At 46.3% G+C, this 19,980-nt stretch overlaps 8 protein-coding genes across 8 annotated transcripts; 4 read left to right on the top strand and 4 right to left on the bottom strand.

Moving 5' to 3' along the window:
* Positions 1-971: 971 nt before the first annotated feature.
* On the top strand, positions 972-2,684 carry M431DRAFT_68050 (hypothetical protein; the record flags this gene model as incomplete). Its single annotated transcript, XM_024921751.1, has 1 exon — positions 972-2,684. A coding segment is annotated over one exon (1,713 nt), but the record flags the coding sequence as incomplete, so codon positions are not given.
* Positions 2,685-3,059: 375 nt separating this feature from the next.
* On the bottom strand, positions 3,060-5,399 carry M431DRAFT_512174 (hypothetical protein). The gene has a single exon (XM_024919794.1). It carries the CDS (start codon positions 5,301-5,303, stop codon positions 3,396-3,398), a length of 1,908 nt encoding a protein of 635 aa, XP_024770263.1. The 5' UTR covers positions 5,304-5,399; the 3' UTR covers positions 3,060-3,395.
* Positions 5,400-6,648: 1,249 nt separating this feature from the next.
* Positions 6,649-7,714, top strand: M431DRAFT_512173 (hypothetical protein). Its single transcript, XM_024919793.1, has 3 exons — positions 6,649-7,344; positions 7,405-7,475; positions 7,540-7,714. Exons 1-3 carry the CDS (start codon positions 7,145-7,147, stop codon positions 7,557-7,559), a joined length of 291 nt encoding a protein of 96 aa, XP_024770262.1. The 5' UTR covers positions 6,649-7,144; the 3' UTR covers positions 7,560-7,714.
* Positions 7,715-8,313: 599 nt separating this feature from the next.
* Positions 8,314-9,415, bottom strand: M431DRAFT_485945 (hypothetical protein; the record flags this gene model as incomplete). The annotated part of the gene is made up of 3 exons (XM_024916343.1): positions 8,314-8,344; positions 8,394-8,958; positions 9,037-9,415. 3 exons carry the CDS (start codon positions 9,413-9,415, stop codon positions 8,314-8,316), a joined length of 975 nt encoding a protein of 324 aa, XP_024770261.1.
* A 365-nt stretch (positions 9,416-9,780) lies between these two features.
* M431DRAFT_512170 (hypothetical protein) lies at positions 9,781-10,629 on the top strand. The gene has a single exon (XM_024919792.1). It carries the CDS (start codon positions 9,811-9,813, stop codon positions 10,312-10,314), a length of 504 nt encoding a protein of 167 aa, XP_024770260.1. The 5' UTR covers positions 9,781-9,810; the 3' UTR covers positions 10,315-10,629.
* A 985-nt stretch (positions 10,630-11,614) lies between these two features.
* Positions 11,615-14,031, bottom strand: M431DRAFT_541542 (hypothetical protein; the record flags this gene model as incomplete). Its single annotated transcript, XM_024921100.1, has 3 exons — positions 11,615-12,238; positions 12,524-12,967; positions 13,828-14,031. The coding sequence occupies 3 exons, from the start codon at positions 14,029-14,031 to the stop codon at positions 11,774-11,776; spliced, it is 1,113 nt and encodes a 370-aa protein (XP_024770259.1). The 3' UTR covers positions 11,615-11,773.
* Positions 14,032-15,557: 1,526 nt separating this feature from the next.
* On the top strand, positions 15,558-17,194 carry M431DRAFT_485942 (hypothetical protein; the record flags this gene model as incomplete). Its single annotated transcript, XM_024916342.1, has 3 exons — positions 15,558-15,880; positions 15,948-16,449; positions 16,538-17,194. 3 exons carry the CDS (start codon positions 15,558-15,560, stop codon positions 17,192-17,194), a joined length of 1,482 nt encoding a protein of 493 aa, XP_024770258.1.
* Positions 17,195-17,363: 169 nt separating this feature from the next.
* M431DRAFT_9252 (hypothetical protein) lies at positions 17,364-19,076 on the bottom strand (the record flags this gene model as incomplete). Its single annotated transcript, XM_024924370.1, has 1 exon — positions 17,364-19,076. The coding sequence occupies one exon, from the start codon at positions 19,074-19,076 to the stop codon at positions 17,364-17,366; it is 1,713 nt and encodes a 570-aa protein (XP_024770257.1).
* Between the last annotated feature and the right edge of the window lie 904 nt (positions 19,077-19,980).

The following is a 19,980-nucleotide window of genomic DNA, read 5'->3' as shown; positions in this document are numbered from 1 at the left end:
GAAGCTCCTCCAAGGCCTCGACCCCGGCTAAGACGTCTTCGAGCTTCATGCAGCAATCACCAGACCACGCCAAACCACCGTCGCATGCCTTCGCAGATGTGAAGACGTCGGCAGACGCGACCAAGGACAACAAGGCGCAGAGGCAGGAGGCGGCGGCCGCCCTCAAGAAAGACAGGCTGGTCACGGACATAGACGTATACACCAAAGCGGTTAACAATATCGCAGAGCCGTCAGGTAGAGAAAGAAGGGGGGCACACGGCCGGCGCCCTTTCCTTAAGCTACGTAGGCATAAACTTTTGTAACTTTAGTGGGTGATTGACTGTCTAAGTGGTGTAACAATTTTGGCTGATCAGAGCTACTCAGATGACTCATAAATGCACCCAAAAGGATGCAGTGATGACTTATAGACACCTCGTAGTGGCATATTGTTATAGTGTCTGCACGGTACCAAAGGGGATTGCTAACCAGCACACCAAGTGGCTGCACAGCACTCCGTGTCAAAATTTTCGTAGAAATAGGTACGGTGAGAAAGTAGTGATAGCTGAAAAAACAGGTACTGAGTAGGTAGCCATAGCGGAAGTAAGTATCCGGTAGTGATGGTAGCAGGAAGTATCGATAGTATCAAGAAGTATCGATGGTAGCAGGAAGTATTAGTGATAGCAGGAAGTGTCGATAGTAGGAGAAACTATCGATATTAGAAGAAAGTATCGGTGGTAGAAAAAAGTATCGAATAGCTAATTCGGGCGCCGACTTCCACTAACGATACTTTTGCCATTAATAACTTCTCGTCATGCAATTCCGAATTCTCAATGAGGAAGGCATTTTTAACCTTTATTTGAAAACCTAGAAGTTGTTTCGTTCCAAGACGTTCAGTATTCTTTGCCTATATAAAGAGCGAGATAGACGCATGCATCTGTTCCCCCCTCAAAGCACAGTGCCATACAATCACAATGCCACCTACACCGACACACCCTTATCCTCCAGGGGAGCAAGAGAAAGCCGAGTACTATGACGGATTGCGCAATCAACCTAGGCTGATCGCCCGGACAAGCGCCACTCCCTTCGTCCCCAATAGCACTCGCGATACGTATCAGTTCGACAAACATTATAAACAAAGAGAGCCACTCACTTGTCACGACATAATAACGAAATACAGTCAAGCCTTTGCTGTGGACATCATATCTGCCTTGGGAGATTACCCATGGCATCGCTTCTATCCCATTCGCATAAATGACGAGATGGTCATGGGAAGACCTGTAGTATTCGTCATTGAGACTCTCGCCGATTCAGAGCCATGGGAAACATCCATTGAGGTTGCACTCTCTTGCCGCAACGCCATTCGTTCGATGGGAATAACCGATGTCGAGGTCGAAATCCAGCAAGTCACTCAAGTACCATTTGCCAACAAAGAATTAGACGCCTTCATAGACACCGCCTGCAAAGCAGCCGCCTCCACGCCATCCATGGTGGGAGAAAAGGCCAATCAATTGCTCCTCCAGGAAGTCGTTGAGAATGTCCTTCCCTTCTCGTCTCACATCGGATATGAAATCCATAACATAAAGTCTGACAAATCGGGCACCATGGGTCTTCATCTACGATTAGGAGACGAGGATGCACACTACGGTTTAACATGTCGACACGTCGTTCTTGAGGGGCCCTCTAATACGTCGGCCGATATTAACGTTGACATCTCGGGCGACAAGACTACGTTGATTCAACAGTTAACCCCAGGGACAGCAGCGAGTTTAGTTGACGACGGAGTTGCCCTGGAAGATAACTGCAGAAAGATGTACCAAGATCTGGCAAAGAAGATATACGAATGGGATACGTGGTACAGCACAACGGAGGAGACCGCAGAGGCCAAGAAATCTCGTTGCCCGACTTCTGAAGAGCGAGAGCGTCTGCCGAAATTAGACAGTCTTTTGACCCAAGTCACCGAAGCCGCTGGCCTCATACTGCCAATGCTGCATGAATCCCGAATCATTGGGCATGTGGCTTATGCACCCTCATATGCGAAATCGTCGCGAGGACTCCTTCTAGATTGGTCATTGGTCAGGCTAGGTACAGCCAATGATTCCGCTGCTCGGCGTACTAACAAGGTGTACATTGGCCATGAAGAAGCGGAAAGACGTGATGGTCAAGTTTTTGTGAAAGATGCAAAGGTACGACGGCAATCTCTTTTCAGAGAATCCTCAAAGTTATCAGATCACATAAGCGATGATGGATTCCTTCACATTACTGGAATTGTCCCGACGCCGACAGATGGGCAGGCCGCAAGATTGCCAGTGGGAATGAGAGGAAAGACATCAGGTCTAAAGTTTGGTATGACAAACGAAATACTGGCAGTTCGACGGGATTCCACGGGTGGAAAGTTAGTGGTATGGGAGTGGATTGTTTTTTGTGAGCGCAACTACACTTGTTTCAGTGCCGAGGGAGATTCAGGGACCGCCATTTGGGATCATAGTGGTCGATTTGTTGGCATGGTAACCGGCGGTATTGCCATATCGGAGACTTCATGGCACAACGACTCTTCTGTAGCGAAGAACGACACTGAGACTCCAGAGGCTTCTGCCAGCGCGTCTTTTAGAGTTGACGCCCGAAGAGATCTAACCTTTGTCACGACGGCAGAGTACCTGTTTGAGAGTATCAAGGAATTCACAGGACGAACGCCGCATATCCTATAGGAATATAGCTATAATAGCAGATGCTAGAAGAGTATAGCTAAAGTAGCAGATACTGGAAATCCTCGAATCATCTCCCTCTGTGCCTTACTGCTGTTTGACCGAAGTCATCGCACCATAAGAGAACTGAAGATGATCGTTGTCCAACATGGAGGCCTTAGTAGTTGCCATGGGCTCCTAGTATGGAAGGTAAGAGAATTACTTCAGTGCCAACAGAGGTTTGGTCTCTATGATCTAAGGTCACAAGGGCCGTTCCATGATGTGATATGGATGGGAGGTATTTGGCTACATGTGAAGTGAAGCTGGAATCACATTCGCGCCTCAAACTCAGAGTGAACCAAACAAAGCTATGCTATTAGCTTTGTATATAAATATCAAGCGGTGCTCAAGGAATTTTACCGCAAAATGGATCGAGGACTTAGTACAATGCCAGAGGATTGGGCTCATATTATATATATATATAAAACAAGTTATGAGGCTGTGCAATCTGTGATAGCGATGGTAAGAGAGTAACTAAGAGCGAAAAGCATGCGGCGTACATTCTTAGAGCCGAATTGACTGGCGGCATATGATGAGCAGCACTTCAATATGCCATGTGTATTTTGAATTGGAGAGTTTCCTTCCCACTTCAGGCACCTAAACTAATTCCAGCTTAACAGTACTCCATTGTGGCAGTTATGCTTCACAGTTTCGCAGTAAGGATAAATTGTATAATTAGGGTGTGACGATGTTAAATGCGGAGTCAGGAACTTGAACGAAAGACGTAATGACATCCCAGTTCTCGGTGTCTCCCACGGTAATAAGGTCATATTGGTCGAGCCTGGTGGGTTCACCGGCCGCCGCGCTCCCAACTATCTCCACGAGAGTCTTGTGATCGGTCCATACCGTGAGTCCGACATTCTTATCTCGGGGCTCTGAAGGGGATGCATATGGGACTGCGTGTCCAGTCAGGGCACCGTTGCTTAGCCTTATATGCCACCCGACCTTAGTCGCCTCCAATCGTTTCGGCATGTCTTGCACCATGAAATCGATGGTGAAACCAGCATGCTTACCCGCATCTGGCCCATACAGACGTATGGCAAGCGTGTCAAACAGTTGATCTAGGCTAAGAGCCATCAGAGACTGAGAATCCATTGTATTGGGCACTGGCTGAGATCCGTTTCTCAACTCGTAAGCTCCAACAAGATAAAAATTGCGCCAGGTGCCGTTTTCTGCCCCATATCCCAACTGTTGATAGACCTCAGCTAGCACCGATTTTGCCTCGTCTTGATTGGGAGACTGTGAGAAAATAAGATGGTTCAAAAGAGTTGCCGCGAAACGCAAATTTGTGCGGGCCTGATAATCTCGGGCCAGCTGCAAAACTTTCTCACTTCCTCCCATGGACTGAACGTATTCGGTTGCCTCTTCAACAGGAGGAAGTTTCCATAGATTTGCCGGGTTGCCATCAAAGAAGCCCATATACTTGTCGTAGATTCCTTTGACGTTGTGGCTTACAGAACCATAGTAGCCGCGTAGATTTGTCCGCGAGGCTAAGTTTGGAGGTGTTTGAATGTCCTCTGCAATTTCCACGGGAGTACTGCCATTATTCATCATTCGAAGCGTTTCATTATGAAGATAGGCATAGTAGTCACGCTGTTCTGATAGGAAGATGTTAACTAAATCTTCGTCACCTTGCTTCCAGGTGGGCCAATGGTGGGTGGCGAATACCACATCGGTCTTGTGTCCAAATAGAGTGATAGATTCATCAAGGTACCGTGACCAAAGTCGAGCATCACGAACTGGCGCTCCTCGCAGTGTCTGGATATTGTGTAGCGTATGGTTTGCGTTTTCAGCCATGCAGAGAGCAGAGTAACCCGGAAAGAAGAAGTTTACTTCTGCTGGAGCTTCCGTACCCGGCGTCAGTTGGCAGACAATCTCCAAGCCGTGAATGCCTGGCCTGAGCGCACCATCTTTTGTAATAATCTGGTTTGGTGCAACTAAGCTGCTTGCTCCCACGGACAAAGCCTGTCCAAGGCCGCAGCCAATCTGGCCTGTGGGCGATTTCTCCAACGCTTCTCCATACATGTAAATGGCCCGACGGGACATTGCTGACCATGCGTACACGTTCTCGCTCACTGCGTGTTCGAGAAAGCCGTCTGGACCAATGACTCGAAGATCTGGGTTATTGGCAAGTTCTATGACGGCCTGTGCGCCACCAAAATGGTCAGCGTGGCAATGGGTATAGAAAAGAGCGATAATTTCCGGTTTGTGGCCATGTTGAGTTTCATGGTACTCCTGGTATAGCTCAAGTGCTTTGCGCGCGGTTTCAACAGACGTCAAGCAGTCGATAATGACGACTTTATTTGTATCCGGGATTTGTACAATACTCATGTTGGCCAAGTCAAGCCCGCGTACTTGATAGACACCATCAACAACATGATAGAGACCAGGCGTGGTGCTACAGAGCTGGCCCTGTCTCCATAGAGAGGGATTGGCAGTTTCGGGACAATTGCTCTCAAGGAAATCATAAGCTTGTGGATTCCAGACAACTATATCCTCGTTGTCTGAATGGATTATTGGATCCTGTAAAGGTGCTACCAGCCCGCGTTGGGCGAACTCAAAGTCGTGATTATTGGGGTCCATCTTAATGGAGGTATTCAGCGACGTGGTTTTTTGAATGAGATGAGGAAGGAAAATAGTAGAATAAATTATTTTCTGGTGCTAGATACCGTGTTGCATCTTTCCATACAATGAGGCTATCGAGAGGAATGCAGAGGCTTTATACCCCAAAAAGCCACACTTACTTTTCCCTCTTTCATTACGCAATCATGTAGTCACAGGCGGAAGAGATTGTTATTAACTTAACGTAAAGAATTTACGAGTAATGCAACTAAACCGTTTCATATAGTTTCATTCGTGGCTTTGTATAATTGGACCGTGTAGAGGTAGTGTTTTATATGCTTATGTGGTCTCACAGGATATCACATCTCTAGGCGGTTAACTATCGATCGATGCAGGGAGTTTGAAGTAATTGGGCGGATATATATAGTCGCGTTAGTCTCATGTCTCTGTCTGCCTATCATTAAATGTATGTGGTCATGGTATCGAGTCTAGATGAATGGGAAGTCATGCAGTGATATTGCATTGCCTCTATCACCTGCATGCATGTCATTCCTGCAAGTCAAGGTACAGCACAGTAAGCAGCATCAACGTATATAAGATTGATCGGGGACATCCGATCGGATGCACGAAAAGTTAATAGCTATGGTGAAATATTTCCCTGCACTATTTTATGCCAGAGTCTAGAACATCTCGAAACAAGGACTTACAAAGGAACATGGCCTAGGTAGGATTCACTCAAGTTTATTGTTGTGTGCGTACTCCAGCACGGCTGGCCCGGATAAATTATGTAAGCTGTTTAATTTTGAGAAACACCATTAATGCCCAATCCTAAACCATTTGTCTCGTTGTTTGGTGGCTGTTTTGGTGTAATTGTTTTTGCGCAGAGAAGTATGAGCTTGCCTCTCGTTGGTACTACTTGTATAATTCAGGTACGCTATGATGTCGCATCACACGGGAGAGAACAGCGGAGTCCATGTATGTCTCACATATTATTACGTTGGACATTGTTATACTGCAGCATGCAACTGATGTAATTCGTGTTACCTCTGCAGAGTATATGCGAAGTGAGAGACATGGCTTAATATCAGTCTCTAGCCCATAGATAGAGGATAATATAGAATGCCAGTAATGTGAGACAATCGCCATGATGGTGCTCCTCAGGCATTGCTCTTGAGAGATTTGTTGAGCCTACGAGAATCCTCAGGACACAATGGAAAACTCAGTGCACGAGATACATCGTAGTCTGTTTATTGCTGGGCTTCATAGCGGGGCGTGCTACCCATCTATGATCCGCGATCCCCAAATATCTAAGAATAGCCTTGCTATGGCCATCGGTCCCCCTCCTTGCCCCGTCCTTCGATTGATCCTGTGCGACGACCCGTACCAATGACGACGCACAAAAGGAAAATTCGCTGTCGTGCGACCGAAAACCCGCAGTGTAGAGGTAGAAGCTTATGTCCTTCGGAGCCTGTGTTTCCCCGTCTTATTCTACACTTTAAGCTTATCCGGACAACAGCTTCTATAATAGGAAGTAGTAGCGGATCGCTCCCTAGACTCTCCACTTTCTTAGCAGACGCGAAAGACTCACAGCGATCGCCATGGTGGTTTGAAAGCAGCTAGTATGACCTTTTTTTCAGCTCAATTTCTTCTTAGGCAAGCGAATATGACCATCCAATATGTATTAATAGATTAGCAGAACTTGAAAACGGAGTATTTGCTGAATTGGTTGGCTGATGCGCTTTCGAAACCGGGCGATGACCCGCCGTCTGGAAAGATATATAAAGAGTCTATCTCCCATGTATCTTGAGATATTCTACAACTCTTAAAGCAATCGATATATAAATCCTTGACCATTTACCAACATGAAGACCGCTACTACAATCCTCTGCGTGGCCCTTCCTCTTCTCGCCAGCGCGGAGATGTGCAATGTCTTCAACAACGACGGCCCGGTGCACTGCAGAAGCAGCCCGAAATTTAGCGCCAAATCAGTCACCACGATTGGTGACGGAGATGCTTGGGACTTTTCCTGCTATAAGTCGGGAGACTGCTACGAAGGAGTTTGGTACGTTTGCCCCACCGCTAACTGGCAGCGAGAGAAAGGGCTGATATTAACGATGATTAGTTCCTGGGACTATAACTGGGAATTGAAGTGCTACATCAATGGATTTTATACTTCAGACCAGTGCAATTCCAGTAATGCCATCTCCTCCCTGATCATTTCCAGTTTTGAGACTGACAAGCTGTGACTTTGCTGCAGAAAATCTCCCCAAGTGTTAATGAGTATAAGGGATGTATTAAGTATGTGCCTGGAGGACATATGATAGGAGTTGAATGTAAACATGAATATGAAACTATATATCCAGATATAAGCAAATGTCGAAGGCGATTCATTTGCGTGTGAAGCCGAATATAAAATGTGAATACCTATTCAGCACCCAATTTTGCTATCCAGCATCCCGTATCGCATGTGATACAGAAGACCAGACGAATATAGTAATATTAAAGAGTATTAAAGAAATATAGCTATAGTAGTAAATATTGGAGAAACATATCCATAGTAGAGGTTGCTAGAGATATATATCTGTAGTAGCGGATACTAGAGAAATATCGCTGTGGTAGTAGATACTAGAGGAAGCGGGTACTAATTTACTATCTGTACCTGTAGTAAATAAATGGTGACCATTAAGAAGTGACATAAACCTAGATATCGCTTTAAAAGTCTCTATACCGGACATTTAACGACTGCTCAACTAAGTAGATATTTGAGGCAAGCTCTGGTCCCAGTGCTTATGAGGTTCCTTTCGTCTCCCCTAAATCTATGTCATAAACTGTGTCCTAATAAGCCTCACATACCTGTCCATTAAGTCTAGGAGACGTATCAGTCTATGAGATTCGTACCAAGCTTGTAAGGTAAATCTCCGACTATTATATGTTACCTTATATAGCCCACGAAACGGGACGTTGGACATCCGATTTCTCTATTATAAGCGCTATTACTTCTTTAAATAACGATTGATTAGTTGATTCCCAATTACATAAACACCATAAGGATAGCAGCATACCTAAACCGTTAGCAGTTCATTCTAATAGATGTTAAATAGTTCAACTTACGCTGCCGTCGCTCCCAATGCTTCAAAAGGTCTCGCTACCATTCCAAAAGATAGGACAAGCAGAAACACGACGATAAAGACAGTAATGACTATGAGCTTCGATTGGAGATTTGTTGTTGACTGAAGGATCCAGAGGGGTGTCACGAGCATAGCAAGACCAATCATCGTGGTGATAAGAGAAACAAAGAGATCCAATCGCTGTTCGGAGACGTAGAGGACATTTTTCATATCATGTGCAGACACATTCTCTCGTTTCTTTTCCCAAAGGCTCATCGATCGAAAAATACGCGACCTGTCAATAACGCGGCGTAGTGGCGGCTTTTCTTTTTGAACCACACATATGAGGTCGTCTTCAGTTCGCGTCTTCCGGGTGGCCTCTGTCTCAGGGCAAGCATTCTCATAGCCATTTGGATGCCCATGCATAGCACCATAGTGCAAATATTGCTGCTCATTTTCGCAAATGGCACGATTGCCATGATTAGCATGCCAACGGAAAATATTCTTGATATTTTGTGATGGAGCTGGTTTATAACTTCGTAGAGCGGATTGCTGTAGGACAAGTTCATCTGCAAAATTAATAGTTAATAAGAAAAGAATACTTCCAGGCAATCATATTTCTCTTTCTTTATGCTTTATTAACCTACTATACTTCCCTAGTTTCTCCGCAATACAAGATATGAGCTCTTCACGATCTTTCTCATCTCCCTCAAATCGTCCGTTGTGAATTTGGGCTTCACCTTCATATTTATTGTCTAGTTCGTTCAGCTGTCGCTCAAGCATCACTAGCTGGTTTTGAAGGGCCAAAGAAACCCGAACATTCAGCACTGAGAAACGACGAAGGATAAAGAAACCATCATCAGAGGAAATAAATCTCGAGTACCCGCGGTAACCGACATATTTCCACGGCACGGTCTGCTCCAGCGAGCGTCTGGTCTGAGCCCCATCCCCAACCGGTGCGGTAAATTCCCTTGCGATATTACTCCTAGCAGTTGACGAACGTGGAGGTTGCGAGTATTCTGTCATATTGCAGGCTTGTCTACCTTTCCGATAGCTATGGGTCGTGGAGTTTGTTGGCGACGATATTGGAAAGAAAAGTGAGACGAACAAAAGAGCAACACTCAAGACTTGACCAGCTTATCCGTCTTGCAGTTCCGTCGTGCATTTTGTTACGTACGACGTCTTCTTCACTTCTGTTTGCCTCTTTAACAGAGCCATATGACGTGTACGGCTGGTTGCATACACAGCTGATAATTCGGCGAATAACAGCTTATTATTGTGATCAGGCTATGTAAAATGCGCCTCCCGATGTTACCATCTGGTTAAAGTGATTGGCTTACGTTCATGCGGCGGAGAATAAATTCAGACAAGGCTTTCTCCTCTGGCAGGGGCTCAGCCACAAGCAGCAAAATGAGGCAGAGATGGCCAATAAAACCGTGACCGGTGAAGGACCCTTAAAATGGGAGCTGTTGCGCCAGCCAATGTGCCTCTCTGACTTCTTGCGATCCGCAAGGCCGGGAAATCTTTGCCTCCACAATCAGTCAACAGCGCCGACAACTATTTGGGTTCTACAAATGTCTCATTTTGATGAATGGATCGAAAAATGCTCAGCGGAGGTTAAAATAAACGAGGCCGCCCGGACAAGAGCAAAGAGGGGGCCACCGCCACCAATGTCAAGCCCGCGATCTGGCCGCATTGCTGGAGGCGCAGCTTCAGAAAGTGGCGGCGAAAGGCGCGTTGACACGGATATCAAGAGGTGGTTAATTCCCACGTCTGAACCTGAGCCTCTAGAAATGAACGCGGCCAAAGTGGAGGAGTCGGCGGAGCTTCAAAGGGGCAAGAGTGACAATGGAAAGCCGGATGAGGCAACAAGAAGCAGCAAGTATGTAATCACAATAGATGAGAAAGCAGAGGAAAACAAATAACAAGAATAAGAGAAATAGTTCGGAAATGATATATTGCTGTAATTCGATGCGAAACGTGGCAAACAGCGGATGATCTGTGAGGACAAAAGACAGCGAGTCATGGCGTGTTATCGGTACAACTGACTGCATATGCAGCCATCGCTTCAACAAATAATAGCCTATGATTGCAGTAATGCTATCTTTTATTAATATTTGTTACAAAGCTCGATACAAGTCTGTATTTGAGATGATTGGCTTACATGAGAGGCGTGGCAGAACAAAATGAGGCTAAGGCACGCAGCTGCCTGCTGCAGTAACAAAATACAATCAGTCAAGGGGATTAAATAAGATCGCGTACCCCATCTGCCGTGCTTTTTAGCCATTCTTTACTAAGAAAGACATCAGAATCTTTACCCACGCTACCGGCTACTTTAGCTTATCCTTTTTAAATGTCTTTGCCTCGCGAAATACCGGCACTTGCTGATAACCTTCCTCCACCTGTTACCAGTTAACTCGGAGAGGTTGAATCAGATTTAGAGTACCGGTTGGTAGCTTTGAGTGGGCCGCCGCCACCAGGGTTAAACATCCGACCGCATAGTCCTGTTCAAGAGAGTGCAGTTTCGGAAGTCAAAACTCAAGGGGCCGACCATTTATCGTCTCCTGTGGCGAATGTTCAAGTGAATTTCTTGTCCTACCACAGAGGGAATACGGGACCGCCACCACCGGAATTAAGCATACCGCCCGGCTTCATTCAAGGGAGCGTAGTTCTAGCAGCCCACCCCGAAGAAAGCGCAGCTCTAGAGGCACACACTCAAGAAAGCGCAGCCCCAGAAGCTTCAATCCAAGAAAACAAAGCATCAAAAAATAGTGGCAAAAGAGGCATCGCAACTCGGATTTTAAGCTTTCTTGGACATACCGCCTGGCTTCATTCAAGGGAGCGTAGTTCTAGCAGCCCACCCCGAAGAAAGCGCAGCAGCAGAGGCCCATACTCAAGAAAGCACAAGTCCAGAAGCTCGCATTCGAGAAAACAAAACTTCAGAAAATAGTGGCAGAAAGGGTATCGCAACTCGGATTTTAAGCTTTCTCGGCCTCTCATGGCTGAGACACGGGGACCGAAAGCAGTACAAGTGAAGGACTCGGCAGAACATCAAATGACAAGCGAGACGAGGGAAAAGAGAAGTGACAAGATGGTCCCAGGAGGCAGATAAGAAAGGGAGGCTATAACGACTAAAAGAAAAGAAGCCTTGATGAACACCCAGAACATTAGTAACGGAGAATAAGAGGGTGTGGCTTCAGAGAAAACATACTCTCGTGATATGATGCAAAGTCTGGCGAGCAGCGCTAAGCAAGATTGTTGGCGGAACTAAGAGACAGTGGAAAATATGGCGATAAAGTGAGACTTATAGTCTGTCTCTGACTATTTTGTTACTCCTTCGTTGCAGCCTATGATTGCAGCAATGCTATCTCTTATTAATATTTATTACAAAGTTTGATACAGCTCTGTATTAAAGGTGATTGGCTTAAATGAGAGGTGCGACAGAATAAAATGAGACTGAGGATTTGCGACAGACTCCTGCGCCGCTGGCTGAATGGTCAATTGCATCTCGCGAGGTGGACGATCTGGCTTCGTCGATGGACCTGCGATAGTTTCCGACACAGGCTGAGCAGATCCTCGGGCCCTGATGTAATCCGCGTAGTCCGTAGTAGTCTGTCGCATTTGCTGTGCGTATGCGTTGGCGTTGGCGTCTTCGCGTTGCTGCTTTCGTTGAAGCTTCAACTTCTTGACAGAGTCGGCGACTTTGCCGAGCTTGATCGACGAGAAGGCTGCACGGCTTACGTCGTCCAATGGGGGAATGTTGCGGAAAGTTTCAAGGCTGGCACCCGCGTGCGATTGCAATCTCGAGGCATCGCTGTCCGGCGTGTTCGACTTGGCAAATTCCGCAAACTACCTTCACCTAACGGTTACCTTGATGTCCGGGCAGAAACTAATATAGCTATAGTATTAGATACTACATAAATATAGCTATAGTATTAGATACTAGATATATAGCTATAGTATTAAATACTAAATAGACATAGCTATAGTAGTAGATACTAAATAGACATAGCTATAGTAGTAAATAATAGGGAAATATAGTTATACGGCTTTCCTTTACATCTAATTTTAATGCTTTAACTTCACGCACTCACTGTCGTTCTACATATTGCACAGAATATTCCATCCTGCAACCTTAATGATAGCATTGCGGTTTTTGAGGTAGTCTTTCAAACTTGACAAGGCCGTAGATCCTTTCGCGTGCAGAATGTCCTGTTGACCCACGAGGATTGTCAGTTCCTGAGCACGAGTAGTCATGACAGCAAGACGCTGGTGCTCAATGAGGAAACCGGGCCCGGAGTTTGGGACAAGATTACAAATGACGGACTCCGCCTGATGGCTGGGGGAGTCATCTATTGTTCGCACCGACACAAGTCCGCGAGGGACTTTGGCCTCAGGAAGCTCTGCAATCTTTTGCTCAAGAAGGCATTTTTGTTGTTTGTAGCCGGTGATCACTAAGATACGACCCCATGCGTAGTTTGCGATAACTTCGTTCTCTGGTCGCAATACCCCGCCAAGTGGAGGATAGAAAAATCGAGACCGAGAAGATTTCGAACACCCACGAGCTAAATCACAGGCCTATAAAGGGAGTAGCTGCTATATCTACATTTTGTAAATAACTACTACTATATTTATATTTCTTTATAACTACTACTATATCTATATTTATCTACTAATTGCTACTATATTTATATTTATATAGTAACTGCTATTATATTTATGTAGGTAAAATAGATCGGGTGCTGGCTGAATAGGCGTTTCTCTATAAAAGCAGTATTCGATGAGTTAATAAGGTGCTTATATTACTAAATGTATGTACTTATTTATTTGCGGTCTCGTCTTGTCTGTCATCCGCTTGCCCGCCTTCACCAGGTTGGTCGAAAGGGTTAGTTATGTATGACTTAGCCGAGAATAGGGGAGCTGACGCAGCCCAACGGGAAATAGGCTTAACGATATATTAGGCGTTAGTGTAGTTAACGTAGGATGTACCCTACATTAGCTCTGTGCCGTCTAAAACATTTATAAAGACTATATTAGTAGTTGGTTCTGCGGGTTGTATTTGGCTGATGGAACACTTGTGAAGTTGGAGCATTGGAACTGGGTATAAAGGGAAGCCTTATAACTATATTCTCCTACTATTGACGCTATATACACCCAGTATCTGGTACTATAGCTATATACTTTGAGTATTTACTACTATAACTATGCTCGACTAATATTTAGTATGCGTCATCGCTAGAGGCAGTATCTTCTATCATTCGCTACCATCATTATTGGCCTTCTTTCATCATGGAGTCTGTGAAGAACGATATTCTTCACGCTGGCAGCCTTTGGAGAGACAGCACTCTGATTCAGTTTTAGAGACAATATCTTCTCATACGCTTGCACCAGCTTCGGTTCATCGGCTTTCAGTGCATCGTAAGCGCTGTTCCAGATACCCTCGGAGGGGTGATGGGAACCTTCGCTACTTCAGGCTCTGCGTTCGATGGTTTCCCGTTGCTATTTGGAGGTGAGGCATCAATCTTGCCGCCGGAGGTACTTGCGACAGAGCCTTTCCTAGGAGATTTGCCCTTACTCCCGCCCAATGTTCTTCGTATTTTGCCCATGGATGATAGCGTCTGGTCTTGATGTAAATCCGCCATGAACGCACTGTCCAACCACAAGACTACGCGTGCGTTTAAAGCGAAGCCCTCATGGGCTCAATACATCTTCGTTCGTTCGTTCTACGACGGCAAGACGAGTGCCTCGACAAGCAAGCCGCCGAGTTCTTCAACTCGAATCACTTCAACAACGTGGAGGCATCTTTGACTTCCGCCTTCCAGACGCAGATGGGTAACATGGTTGCGCGAGGCACCAAACGCGTTCGTTTTGCTAATGATTTCAACGGAGAGGGAGTCGAAACGCAGAATGCCTAGGTACGGCGTTGAATTGGGGATAGCCAGTGTTTTTGGGCTTTTATTTCGGTGCTTTTCTTTATCTCACAAACAGGTCAAATGCGTTGAAGCTGTCTTTCCGGCGCAGTCTGGCGCATAGTTTACGTTCTCTTCAAACGTATTTTTAGTCAAGAAGGGTTTGATCGGTTTTTCGTATTTCAACTACGAGTTTCGCAACGAGGATGGGCTTATAAAAAAGTTTTTTTTCTCTAAAGGTCATCTTCAGCAGCAGACATTTACTCGTTTTAACAGCCATCTCTTTCTTTGTTGCGAAGCAAAAATGGTACTGCAAACCAAGCGCTCTGTTATAACGTTATAGTTGGCTGCATATGCAGCCAATAACTCAGCGAGTAACAGCCCATCATTGCAATCATGCCACTTAGTAGTAATATCTGCTATAAAGGCTAATGGGCTTTTCTGTGGACAATGATTGGTTTACAATGACATGGCATTGCGAAACTGAGAATGGACAAGGCTCCCTATGCACAAGTGCTCAGCCCCAACTGAGCTGAGCCTCAATCACCAAAATGAGGCAGAGACTGTCAACATCTGCATGATGGGACCGCTTATGAGGCCTAAATAGCAGCTGTTTTCCTAGAAATATTTGTACCTTTCTAACTCTTTCTATCCGAGAGTCTCCTATGTTGCGACCCACGTAATTCAGAGCACGGATCTAATATACCTAGGTCAGCTTGGAGCGCAGGTTAGTATATCTCAAATATGTAGCAACGCTAAAACACCAAAAGTAACGTAAGTAAGACGACAAAGAAAGTCGCATCCTCTGACAATAAAGATTTTGTTAGGACGGTGCCTGTCAATGTACTCCATAAAGGACCCCGCTATGCAAAGGCTTGGAATTATCTGAAACAGACTTCAATACAAAAACCGCCTTGCCAATCCACCTTGGCGCTTAGAAGAGCAGTACGAGGCCGCTATAGAGACCCAACACTTTTGCTCACTTAGAATAAAAACAAGATGCATAGGCTGTCACATATATATACAGTTCTAGCTACTTATGCGGTCGCTATATAAATCTTCTTCATTCTCTTTCTAGACGGCTTGGGAAAGAAAGAAGAGAAATTTATTAGTAACCTGCAAAGGTCGTGGCTTTAATGCTTAGAGACTTAAGTATTTTTTGGAATAAAATCTAGGATTCTAGTGCTTATTTGACTTAAAATATGTAAGTCTACCTATGGTAATCCCCCAAAGCTAGAATCTTACAATCTTGCAGGGAAATGCCAAGAGAGCGCGCCATGCCATTGGTGCCCGAACCGTTCTCGAGTAGCATCATATCTATGGGCTCCCTCTCCATGAGAAACCTCTTCTTGGGAAACAAAGGAATGCCAAATCTTTGGGCCGAATTCTGCCCCAATCTCAATATACCACAATATCGAGAGACCTTAAGCAAGGAAAAACAAGAAGAGCTTGACAAAAGGGCGTCTAAATTGAAAAAGCGAGCAATCTCCAATCATTATTACTCGTCCTCTGAGTTTAGTTGGGAAGTGTCCGCCTGGAACGATGCGTTTGGCTTGCTGTATGATGACGAAAGGTTCCGAATGTTAGTGATCTCAACTTGTCCTGGCTAATACTGAACCCGCCGCATACTAACTTGAAGCTTACTCTAGAGATAAAAGACCGTACGAGTTTTTGGACGTTGACAAGGCTGGGAAAAAGACTGTTAAAAAAAGAATTCCAGATGCGACATTTGGTTTAAGAAGCTATGATGATTTTTTTCTCAAACGTGGATACATTTGCGATACACCAGACTGCAAAGAGGATCATACGACTATGCAGCCTGATAAGCGGCTTCTGGATGGCGACTTGCAATCCATGATGCACGATCCTCAGTGTGGCCTCATTGTGGATGGTGTCTGGGGCAAAACTGAGCTCTTGTTTCCTTTTGCAGTTTATGAAGCCAAGAAAAGAGCAATAAATTCCACCCAGGCTGAGGATCAAATTCATCATGCTTGCCGGACATACCTTGCTATGTTAGATGACTTGGTTCGAAATCCTGACAACGTTGCCGAGTACCAGACGGAAGAGAGCTCCAAGTATCAGCTCTTTGCTTTTACATCCTGCGGTTCGTATTGGCAAGTCTTCGTGTCCTGGAATATGCGGAACGACTGCGTAAGTGGTCCTATCGAACAGTCTGAAGCTCAAGCCCTGAACTCATTGTCGCCTTGATCAAGATTACTAATTACGAGCCCAAAAACAGATGGTTGAGACGATATGGGAAGGAGATGTTAAAGAATGGGGTCGAGCCTTTGATCTGATATGCATAGTGGACCAAATTCAGGATTTCGCGGTGCACCATCATCGCCCGTTCGTTATGAAGCACCTAGAAGCGTGGCACACCCGACACCAGAAGACGAAAAACCCTGCCAAAGGGGTTATTCAGCAAACCAATGCTACGACGGCATACATGGACGTACCCGATGAAGATTCGGTCAAAGTTGACTCTAACCCCCTCGACGGCGGTAATACCTCGCTTGACCCTCATGCAGATTTAGACACGAAAGACTCCGTTTTAATTGACGAAGAACTGGCTTACCTCAACTCTATCACGCCTGCATGGTTCCTCCTTAAATCAGCTACGGAGTTTATCAGACGGGACACGTCAAATGAAACACGACGACGCAATCGAAGTCTTCGTGAAGCTGCGCGAGCTTCCGAAGTCGCAAAAGAAGCTGAAAAGGAAGCTGCAAAGGAAGCTGCAAAGGAAGCTGCAAAGGAAATTGTAAATGAAGCTGCAAAAGAAACTGACACAACTCCGGCGCGAGGTCGGCCTCCTAAAACTACCTATAAAATCACCAAAGCTAAAAAGTCACCTAAACAAGGACGACCACGAGGTCGGCCCCCAAAGCCAATGTGACGAGAGAGAGAAACACTTCAAAATAGGTAAATAGGGACAGCTTAAATGTCTTTTTTTTTTTTTCGGCCGTTGAGTCATTTAACCGTCAATATATACAAATGAATCATCCCATTCTTCACTCATCCCAAACTCCCAAAGATGCCATTTTCCATCACCGTTTTTTCCCTTTTTACACTCGCAAGACGTCCTTATTCTTAACGATCCACTGATAACTATCATCCCTGAAATCATCAGCCAACAGACTCTGCGAATTCGAAGTCTCAAACCACATAAGCTGTTGGTTATCAGCCCACTTCGGCCAATTGGCATACCCCTTCACACCAACATTCGGATCAAGATTATACAAGAAGTTGAAAATATACGTTCGCGTGCTCCTCATCGCATTGTTCGGCAATATCCCGTAAAAGATCTGAATAATGTCCGAGGCGTGGAAAGTTCCCAAGAACGGAGTGCCGTAGTCGTATGACGAGAGGTACGACCAGCTGGGCACGTTGGGGTTGACCTGGGAGGCCACGGTGAGCTCCATTCGCCTGGTGAGAGTAAAGGTGAGATCGCCGAGGAGCGCTGCCGTGCGCTTAAAGCCTGGGTAGAGATCGTTGAAGATGCTCGTGCGGAAGGGGCTGCCGCTGGAGATGGCTGTGTCGTATGTGTTGACCAGTTCCGTCAGCTGGTTCTTTGTGGCGTTGGAAAACATTTTTTCAGACAGCCAGCCGACGAGACTGCTTGTGCTGGTCACGTTGTTCTGGAAGACGGAAAACAAGGTGCCCTCGTCCTCTTGGTCACCCACAATCATGGGTACTGGGTAGTATTTTCCTTGCTCTAACAAGGCGTCAGGACTATCCTGGAGAACAACACCATCTGGCCTAGGTAGGTAAGACAGGCCGAGAGAGTTGTAGGAGAAGATGCTCGGGACCGAGTTGACAGCATTGAGGAACGTGTTGTACGGGAGTTTGCGAAGACACGCCAAAGTATCCGATGAGCCGCTGCAGCCAGCCTTGCTGACGACATTGTTATACACTGCTTGGGCCTTTGGAGAATCGATGCGCTCAGCAGGCGCAGCGGTTCCAGAGTTCATGATGGCACCGCGGAACAGAGGCTTGTTGTTGTATGTGGCATTACCTCCATACAGCAACATCTGGTCAAAGACGGACATGGCGCCAGCAGACTCTCCCCAAATGGTGACCTTGTCTGGATCACCGCCAAAGGCTGCAATGTTGTCCGCCACCCACTGAAGGCCCATACGCTGATCCAAGAGTCCCACGTTGGCACTGCCATTCTTGAGAATCTCGGCACCAGGCATGAACCCAAAACCAGCGACGCGGTAGTTGACAGCCACATAGATGAAAGGCTGTCCTTGAGAAACAGCAGAAGAGAGAAGGCTAGAACCGTCGTATGTGACGGTAGCGCCAAGCTGGAATCCTCCGCCGAAGATCCAAAAGGCAACGGGCAGCTTATCGCCCGCCTTGGTTCCCTTGGGCCGCTGAACCGAAATGTTGAGACAATCTTCTTGACCAGTGATGGGCTGCAGGAACGGAAACTGCAGGAAGCTCCCCAGAAGCTTGATAATGATGTTTGACGAGCCCGTGGAAACGAACATTTGAGGACAAGCGGGAGCAAGCAAAGGAGTGGTAAAGGTCCCCAAGCTTTTGGACAGCTTCTGGGGAGGAGCCAGCCTCAAGTTGCCAACTGGCGGGTCAGCGAAAGGGATTCCATTGAAGGTGTCGATGCCCGCGATAGAGCTACCGACAATGGTTCCAGAGGCAATCTGTACGCTGACTGGGGATCGAGCCTCAATCGTGTTCTCAACCTTCTCTGGAGTTGGGGCTGCGACAACCAAGGAAGAGAAGCCCAGGAGGGCGGGAAGAGCTCTAGACAGCTTCATGTCGAAGACTCAACAAACGACTGGAGATGGAAGAGAGGGCGAGAGGATTGATTGATGAGACAGCAGATAAATGGAGGGGATTTCGATATCGTTTATATAGTTCAGTTGTGTACGAGTACGAGCACCCATTCCGCAAACCTTGTAGCGGGGGCATCGCGAGTCCCAACCAGCCATCTCGACATTTCACAGAATTCTTAGCACCGGCTTGCCCTTCTCCTCTCCGGATAGTCTCTTCATGAGCGCATAAACCATCTCCACCCATCCAGCAACTTACACGACTTGGCAGGGAGGGGGACATTGTACTACATCTCCAGCTGAGCCCCGAAATGCATCGGCTCGAGTGTTGAAAAGGGAAAGGTCAACATCTTCATCACCGTTGCAAAAAGCGGTCGCCCACTCATTCGTACAAAGAAGACTATTTGCCAAGCCCAGGTCGAATACAACTTACAAGGGAGGGCTACACTGCATTTCTGTCTTAAGACAAAAAAAGACGGGCCGTTGGTGTGTCCCCATTGCCGCGCACTGATGGTCCCGTGCCGTCTCATGTGGAGCTTGTCAAAAAAGCACAGCGGCAGTGAATTTAGTTTTAGTCGCCGCTTCGGCCGAGTTGCTGATTCTGATTCTGTGAAGATGCTTCTTCACCCCGCCTTTTGACAAAGTACGTAGTAAATTTCTCTTAATGAGCTGCCTAGAAGAGCGAAAGAGGCTCTCGAGTTATGCCTATTTCCCCGTGGGGGGGAGACAGAATGCGGGGTGTTAGTACGACCTTAACAGGGGGGCCATTGGGAGCTTAGGTCATAGTAGTCGCTGAGCTATTGACAACTCCTCAAGCAAAATTGGGAGCACATGAAAAAAAGAGGGTGATAGAAGCTTAGAAGACGCAGAAAATAAGCATCGATGGAGT

This window comes from Trichoderma harzianum (genome assembly GCF_003025095.1).
Source record: "Trichoderma harzianum CBS 226.95 unplaced genomic scaffold M431scaffold_14, whole genome shotgun sequence".
Taxonomy (NCBI): Eukaryota; Fungi; Ascomycota; class Sordariomycetes; order Hypocreales; family Hypocreaceae; genus Trichoderma; species Trichoderma harzianum.
Note: the sequence above shows the minus strand (reverse complement) of the source record. Positions and strands in the feature narration are given on the sequence as shown.